General features: G+C 41.3%; 1 protein-coding gene across 1 annotated transcript; it reads left to right on the top strand.

Annotated features, from left to right (window-relative positions):
• The first annotated feature begins 4495 nt into the window (after positions 1–4495).
• On the top strand, positions 4496–4962 carry LOC128572968 (MICOS complex subunit MIC26-like). Its single transcript, XM_053573139.1, has one exon. The coding sequence runs from the start codon at positions 4564–4566 to the stop codon at positions 4960–4962; it is 399 nt and encodes a 132-aa protein (XP_053429114.1). The 5' UTR covers positions 4496–4563.
• Positions 4963–9117: the final 4155 nt, after the last annotated feature.

Below are 9117 nucleotides of genomic sequence, written 5' to 3' on the forward strand. Positions count from 1 at the left end.
CCCCCCAAAATTCATAGGTTGAAACCTACCCCTCAATGTGATGGTATTAGGAGGTGAGGTCCTTGGGAGGTGGTTAGGTCATGAGGGTAGAGCCTCCAGGATTGGGATTTGGGCCTCTATAAAAAGGACCCCAGAGAGGGCTGCCCTCTGTGGCTCAAAGGAGTAAGGGCACCGGCCCCATATGCCGGAGGTGGCGGGTTCAAACCCAGCCCCAGCCAAAAAAAAACCTGCAAAAAAAAAAAGGACCCCAGCGAGCTCTCTCACTCTTTACTCCACCATATGAAGACCCCACCAAGAAGATGACCAGGACACAGGCCCTCACCAGACACGGAATCTTCAGGCACGTTGATTTAGGATTTCAGCCTCTAGAACTGCAAAACAAACTTCTGTTCTTTACAAGCCACCCTGTCCATGGTTGGTTGTTATCACAGCCAGAATGGACTAGGACGACTCCAATACCCAAGGTCTTCCCTGCCCATCTCCTAGTCACCTGTTAGGGAAAATCCTTTTCAAAGATACTTGCCAATCCGAACCTTACTGCTTTCCATAAACGGGGAGAGGAAAGCTGAAACTAGGGTCACAAAGTGAATGTGAAACAGCTCTCCGTGTGTCCTCTTTGTTCTGTAAGGACATGATCCGATGGAGCTCTTTAGGGATGCCCACGATATCCCTGAAAGGGTGACAAGAACATCCCACTCTGGGGGAACAAAAGGAGCCCCCAGGCCCATGACCTGTTTCTATTCTTTCATTACTTTACCTGGTCAAGTCTGAGCTTCCCAATGTTTCCATTTCCTATGTCTTGAGAACATTGTGTGTTGCTTATTTCTCGCAGACTTCACAGGACACGCTCAAGAGTGTTGAGTTGCACACGTATTAGCCTGACCCATTTAGCAAAACTCCTTGGTTTGTGGGTTCCAGAAAGCCCTCTGTGAAATGAGCCTAGTGTGAATGGGAATCCTACTTTCTGCCCTGGCTAAAACCAGCTTCCCTTCTCCTTGGCAGCCATAGAAAGATGGGTGGGTTTTTGTTTTGTTTTGTTTTTTTTCCCCAGTGTTTACAATGGGGAAAGTTTTAAGTTTTTCTTTCAAACTTGCTCAAGGTACTTGTCTGACCTCGGGGTAGGGCTTGTGATTTGATGACATATAATCTAAGTAAATACATTCAACTCTAATTTATGGGTAGAGGGGACACTTAGATTTAAAACAAGACACTAAAGGCAGTGTAGAGCTTTCCCAATCTAGATCCCCGGGGTTTTGCATGGACTGCTTCTATCATCCACCAGTCTCCACTCCAGCCTCTGCTCAACCCTGGATGGACCTCCCATGAGCAGGAGCATCAGGACATTACTTTAAAACACTCCTCCCCTGGAGCCAAATGGATGGGATACTTCCAACAGCACCTTTAGAAATAGTGACTGGATGTCACCTAGCACTTCACAAGTTTCAAAGGATTAAGTATTTTTCCTTTGAGGCTTATGTTTTGATGGTCTCAGTTTCAACAGAGGTTTATAAATTAATTTTTTTCTTCTCTTTTCTTTTTTTTTTTTGAGACTGAGTCTCAGTCTGTGCCTTGGGTAGACTGCCATGGCATCCTAGCTCACAGTAATCTCAACTTCTTGGGTTCAGGCAATCCCCTTGCTTCAGCCTCCGGAGTAGCTTAGCTGGGACTACAGGTGCTGCTACTCTTTTCTATTTTTAGTAGAGACTGAAGGTCTCACTCTTCTCAGGCTGGTCTCAAACTCTTGAGCTCAAATGATCCACCTGCCTCCGCTTTCCAGAGTGCTAGGATTACAGGCATGAGCCACCACACTTGGCCCTATACATTAATTGCTGTCTAATGCTTTATTTTATACACATCAATCATGAACAACAATTTAGCCCAAGCACCTAACGTAAGGGGAAAGCAGCGAAGGACTTCTGGGAAACCCTAACTTCCAGACTCAACCATGAGGCTAACTGCGCAGGTGTCCTTGGGGAAGTGACATAACAGATCAGGACCTCAGCTTTATTATTTATTAAAGATAAATATTATCTTTATTATTATTATTATTGGAGCTCTTCAATAGCACGATGCCCCAGGTGCCTATGCCCTTAGGAAAATGAATGACTCTGTCAACAGTGACGTCTACTAACCCATGGCCAGTGCAAAGTTCTCTCTCAGGCTCCACTGGAAATTGCACAGGCCCAACATGGGCAAGAGTCGCAGCAAGTCTCCACGTGGCCACTTGTCTTCTCTCTCCCATCAGTGAGGTTGTGACCACCCCCTTGGCAGCAATGGCACTGACCCCAGAAACAGAAGGAAATCTAGAATGCAGGTCCTTAAACAAAAACATCCACATGTTAAGAGCCTGCCTCTTCGGAAAAATTAAGGTAAACATCTTTGGGATTTGTTGCTGTTGACAGCATGTTTTCAATTTGCAAGGCAAATTCATCGGAAGCCTTTCTGCCAGGGAACCGGATGGCCCAGGGAATTGGTAATTGGTAATGAGTCGTGCAGCCTTTCAGGTCTCGATTACCCCTCTGAATGGAGCCCAGCTAATGGAGAATTACCTGATATTGTTGGAAACCTTTGCAACATGAGCCAGCCCCCTGGATCGCTTCCCTGCTTTAAAACTTGAGTTAAAACAATGTCTGATGGGCGTTTGAAAGGAGCATTAGGAGAGACAGAGCCCTGGATGGGGGCAAAAGTGGACACGGAGAGACTGAGCTAAGGGTTCTGGGCTGTATATCTGACAGGGTCCCCCCCCCCCCCAGAATATTCCAAGGGAAATTTCCAAGGACTATCAGGCCTAGACAAGTGAAATTAACGTACACCTCGCATTCTTGAAGGGTCAGAAATTCCAGTCTTGGAATTTTTATTTCTTCTAATCACTCTCCCAGTCCAGAGGATCAACTACTTTTGCAGCCATGTTCAAGGTGAAATAGATTTTACTGCTTATTATTTCCTTGAGGAGCACGCGGCTGTTCTTTATAGAACAAAAGAAATTTATCATAAAGGCTTGAAAAGCGAATTGAAACAATGAATCTTCTCTTCCGAGAGTTCCCCACACGAATTTCTACGTTTTTCTACGTTACACTATGGTCTGCTGGCGTTTTATTTTCAGTCTTCCTCGGGGAACCCTCCAGCAGAAAAACAGAACTTTTACATTACTGGCATTCTCCGCCCTTTCCAATTCCATATTTATATCACCTCTTTTCCTTTACACTCTATGGTTTATAGTAGCAATAATTTTCCCTCATATATAGTTCAACGAACAACCAATTAACAAATACCCAGAGCAGTAAAATATTCCTGGCTGTCTTGCCTCGTCGGTCATTAATTTGGTAAAGGAAGGGCTAACAAACTCATAAAGGGTAACTTGAATTTCAGAAGTTAGTTCAATTTTACATTATTAAAAAGGAAAATGTAGTAAAAATAATAAGAGCTTTGCCAAAACTCTACAGCAAAGTCAATTAGTCTCACAAAGAGCCTGGGAGTCTGTGATATGGACTTGCATTTGGAATCACTTAGCCCATTAAACCAACTCCAAACATCATCTCTCGCAAATCATATTTCAGTGCTCATGGCTGGAGCTTACAGAGTAAAATTCTTTCACCCTCCTTGATAGGACACAATGGAACGTATTCCTTGTGTCTGCATATTTCAGATAGATGCATGTGACTTCATATATGCACATTTTTATAGAGAGACATACATACGGCTCACAGAAATTTCATACACTAAGTATAGTCTTATTCAGCACATAGTAAAATACGTGCAGTGTTACACATTGGCGTGCCATATACTTTAAGATGCTTTTACAAGAAAACTAAATTCAGACAAAAATCTCAACGCTGACATTACAAATCTATGGCAAAAATAAACTGTATTTTACTCAGAAGAGAAACCGTTTTCTACACTTTTCACTGCATTTCAAAGATGAGGGAGTACTGTTGCTTTATTCCAAAATGTGTCACTCCTCTGAAGACATAGCATTTGTTCATTAGCGTATCATTACAGGCAATTAATATTTTATTTTATTTTGCTCAGATGTATCAATAGGAAAACATTAAAATACCAAGTGCAGTTATTTTCATAGATAATTCTTGCAAAATAGCGTTTTTCAATCAACCTCCATAGTTGACCACCTCCCTACATTGACCACTTCCTTATGTTGACCTAATTTTCATAGACTGGACATGCACCATGTGTACATGTTAATATAGTAGGCCTAGTTCCTGTGTTGAGCACCTCCATATGTTGACCTTAGGTGGTCAACTTTTACAGAAGTTCTACTGTCTATGAATTACTGACAGATTTTTTTAAAAGAAAAAATATGGCCGGAGCCACCGTTGCCAGCGACATGTTCAAGGTCTCAAACTCCTGGCCTCAAGTGATCCACTTGACTCAGCCTCCTAAAGTGTTGGGATTACAGCGCTTCTAATATGCAAATAGCCTTCCAGTTCCAACTAATACTGGGAGAGAAGGAAGAAGTACTTCAGAGGTCCTGGGGCGGCCAGCCTGAGCCTGCTCACCTTCAAAGTCTATGAAGCACCGAAAAAGGACTCACCCCTCACAAATCCAATGAAGGGTAATGAGCTTTCACTCTACTCAGTTCCCAAGGGTCAATCCAAGTATGTGGAGGAGCCACGGACCCAACTTGAAGAAAGCATCTCACAACTGCAAAATCACTGCGAGCCATATACAAGTTGGTGTCAGGAAACATACTCCCAAACTAAGCCCAAGATGCAAAGTTTGGTTCCATTGGGGTTAGACAGCTATGAATATCTCCAACATGCCCCTCCTGGGTTTTTCCCAAGACTTGGTGTTATCGGTTTCGCTGGCCTTTTTGGACTCCTTTTGGCTAGAGGTTCAAAAGTAAAGAAGCTGGTGTATCCACCTGGTTTCATGGGATTAGCTGCCTCTATCTATTATCCACAACAAGCCATTGCATTTGTCCAGGTCGGTGGGGAGAAATTATGACTGGGGTTTGCGAGGATACATAGTCATAGAAGATTTGTGGAAGGGGAATTTTCAAAAGCCAGGAAATGTGAAGAATTCACCTGGAAATAAGTAGAAAACTTTATGCTCTGCCCATTTTAATCAAATATAGGTAAACATTGGAAATTCCATACGGTAAATCAATTATTTCTACAGACAAATGGCTGAGAAGTCAGTATTGAATGTATTAAACGGGCATTCTTCATCAGGAAAAACTATACTAGGCCTCTTTTATCTTGGGTGATATTATCCTACAAGCAAACAAGCAAACTAATCTGAAATCCTGTCACCTAGAGATAATGTATAAGGCTTAGAATTCTTCATGCTCATGTTGCTATTTGTGTACATAATTAAAATCCAAGTTTAAAAAAAAAAGAAAAGAAAAGAAAAAATGCATCTTATTTCCTTAAAATCTAACAAAAAATCCTCTAAATTTGTTAAGTGTAAAGGATGTTATACCTTTACAAATCAGTAGCTCCTAACTCTCAGCCTCTATAAAACCCCCAAGCAATTTCTATAGGTTTTCTAAGGAAGAGTCAGTGCTAATTAACTACAATTTTGTCCGTATTTTGTTTTTCTACTACGCTGAAAGAATAGCAGGGGGTTAGCCCTGCAGAAAGAAGATTATTAAAAGTTTAATAACCTGAGCCTTTGAACCTTTCCAAATTCTTTACAATTTTCTCACATTTCCAGCCCAGATGTCTGCACGTAGTTATAATACCAACATGAACTTTTTGTTTACAATTTTATTCACCTTATTTATTACCTCCTTTAAAAAAAGAAAGAGGAACAAACAAAAATTTTATAGCTCTTCCAAACAAAGGAATTTAGTTATTCTTAAAAATAAATTTGCAAGGATGATTTTTAAGTTAAATAGTTCCAACAGCATAGCTATTTCTTCCCTGCTGCTAGAGGTGAATTGTCTGGCAGCTTAGCAACAAGAGGCTGAATCACAATATTCTTTTCAGTCAAGCTACTAAGGTTCAAAAGACTGAAATGAGAGTTCACTTTGGAAACTTGAACTCTTGAGGTTGTTACAAAAGAAAGACCATCCCTTGACATAATTAATCACTTGCTGTTTTTCACCTAAGAGAGGGATATTTGCATACAACAAGAGCCAGGAGAATTGTTTTTCATAGAACTCAGTGTAGCAATGGTATTATCCCAAATCCAGGCATTTATAGTTTCCCTAAAAACCAATTATTACTTCTCTTTTAACCACAAAAAAATTCTAGTGACTCTGTCATTACCTAAAAGATTATACTTCACAGACATCTTTGCTTTATAATCAAATGCTGGTGAATGAATATGAGATGTGTTGAAAGGTACTTTTAGGGAGTCTCAAAAAAAAGGGGTCAAGACCCTTCTTCTTCCCTTCCTCTTTCTGCAAATGGAATTTTAGTGTGATGGCTGGAACTCGAGCAGCCATTTTGGACCATAAGTCTAAGGACAGAGCTCTGAGATAGGAGGGTTCCTGGTGATCATGGAGCCACCTCTCCAGCTATGGAAGACCTACCTTTAGAATTATTTTATACGAGAAAGAGAGAGAAACATTTTTATCATTTAAGCCACTGTTATTCCGGGATGTTTCTTTGCGTAATGTGGTCAAACTTAGTCCTAATTAACATATCACCTGATTTGAAGGACTCGATTTTTAGCTATTGTCTGCTACTGAGAAAGAGAAAAGCAGTCCCGACATCTAGGACCTGGCCTGATACAACCAGCTGGATGTGGTTTTGCTAAAAGTGGTTTTGATAGTCACGGTTAGGTCTTGGTGTTGTCCTACTGAACACATACAACCACACAGAACACCATCAGACAAGGCCATTTTGTGACCATGAAGAATCATGGCAAAAATAAGATTGCTCCATATTATGTTGGAACACAGACAAAACATGAATACTTTCCAAGCCACAAAATAGCAACCCTCTACCTCATCCTTGGTAATATGAGTGACTACTGATTCTTTAGCAATTAAAGTTCTCATGTGACTTCCTTCCCCCCACCTTTTAGATAAGATGCCCAATTATAGAATTAACTCCACTTCCTGACATCATCTAATTCAGACCAAAGTCCTACTTCCTTAAATCCTTTCCCAAATCACCTAACTCAGCAGCACCGAACATTTTTGGCACCAGGGACCAGTTTCATAGAAGACAATTTTTCTACAGATCGGGGTAGGAGGCAGAGATGGTTTGGGGATGATTACATCTCCAACCTCAGATCACCAGGCATTGGCTTCTCATAAGAAGTAACCTATGTTCCTCCTATGCCTAGTTTACAGGAGAGTTCATGCTCCTATGAGAATCTAATGCTGCTGCTGATCTAACAGGAGGAGACGCTCAGGCAATGGTGTCATGGGGAATGGCTATAAATGCAAATAAGCTTCACTCCCTGGCCAGCGCTCACCTCCTGCTGTGAAGCCTGGTTCCTAACAGGCCACAGACCTGTACCAGTTCAGAGCCTAAGGTGTAGGGACTGCAGACCTTACACAGTCCAAATCCTACAAGTCCTTCCTAAAACTGTCCTACAGAGACACTCCACAATTCCATGATTGCCTGTGTTGTCTTCCATTGCAGAGAGCCAATAAAACCAATCTGTTCAACTACAAGTGTGTTCCTAGAGGTCTACATAGCGTCAGTGTAGCTCTGCTTCTGTTTCTCTACAGTGGAAAATTAGAAATAAATCTACCCTGTATAGCAATCCCTAATTCAAATGAGCCTGTCTCATTTGGAATTGGAAAACACCAATTCTTCCACAGACTCCAATCACCAAGAAACCAAAACATCAATTCGTAGCAATCAGATTCATTGAAATGATCAAGGTGGCCGAGAAAAGATGCAGTCTGAGCCCTCACTGGGTAGGGATTTCATGGTAACTACAGTAAGGTTTTTTTGTTGTTGTTTGTTGTTGTTGTTGTTGTTGAGACAGAGTCGCATTTTGTCACCTGGTAGAGTGCCATGGCGTCACAGCTCATAGCAACCTCAAACTCTTGGGCTCAAGAGATTCTCTTGCCTCACCCTCCCTGGTAGCTGGGACTACAGGCACCTGCCACAACGCCTATGTTTGTTTGTCTGTTTAGCAGGCCCAGGCCAGGTTCAAACCCACCAGCCCCGGAGCATGTGGCTGGCACCCTAACCACTGAGCTACAGGCACCCAGCCTATAGTAACTTTAGTTCAGTTCTCCTTTAAATGAGGAAAGCCAGTGGCATAGACAGATAGCTGCTGTTTTCTGTCTACTTTTTCTCCCTTCTCCCTTTACTGATTTTTGGGATCTGTATTCTTCCTCTCCCTTTTTCTGTCCTCTTTCTTACTAAACTTCAAACTTTTCAGTGGTTCCTGAGCACAGTTCACTCAGGGCTGCTGTAAATGGCTCAGTCCTGACCATTGTTTGACTCATCTTCTCAAGAAAAAGTAATAATCTTTGTCAAGTGTTCTAATAGATGAAAACTTGAGGCAAGTCAATTTCTCTTCCAATTTCTACTCTTATCTTCTCACTCCCTCTCTTGATCAATAGGCTGCATTCAAGAGTAAACTTCTAGAGACAATGCTTTTGGTTTCATTGTCCAGAACAAAAGCAAAACTCACAAGATTGACAAACAGAAGGGAAATCACAAGGCAGATATTTTAGAACAAGTAATTCCTTCAGACGTTATCCTCCTCACTCCAAATAAGCATCAACGCTAAAATTATCACTTTGCTAATAAGTGATAATAAAGATTATCCCATATTTCAATAGGATTCGCTTGAAAATAAGAACCCTAATGTTCTTGGAATCTCTGACCTCAACTAAATGCCTAAAACAAAAGTGGGGGGGGGCAAATAAACATTGTTTCATTGACTTAATCATCTGTGCTATAAAACCAATGTAGCAAAAATCCACAGGATGGACAAGGAAGACAGTGACTTGAAACAAAAACGAAGGGTCCTTATGTTGTGATTTCTTAAAGCTTTGCCAGAAACCATCTTGAAACTTGAGGCATGAAGAAATAAGCAATAGATTAGGAACTGGGTCACGTGGGTTTTCAGAAGATCTAAAGCCTGTTTGTGTGTTAGTTTCTGTTTTTTTTAAATAAATTTAATATCAAAGGTTAACATATTCACAGAGAAGTGCAAAAACCCTAAGTGCATACAGCT

The sequence above is a fragment of the Nycticebus coucang genome, chromosome 20, assembly GCF_027406575.1.
Source record: "Nycticebus coucang isolate mNycCou1 chromosome 20, mNycCou1.pri, whole genome shotgun sequence".
Taxonomy (NCBI): Eukaryota; Metazoa; Chordata; class Mammalia; order Primates; family Lorisidae; genus Nycticebus; species Nycticebus coucang.

What these genes read in the sequence shown, in the direction of transcription:
- LOC128572968 (XM_053573139.1), top strand. Translation starts at nt 4,564, where the DNA reads ATGAAGGGTAATGAGCTTTCACTCTACTCAGTTCCCAAGGGTCAATCC.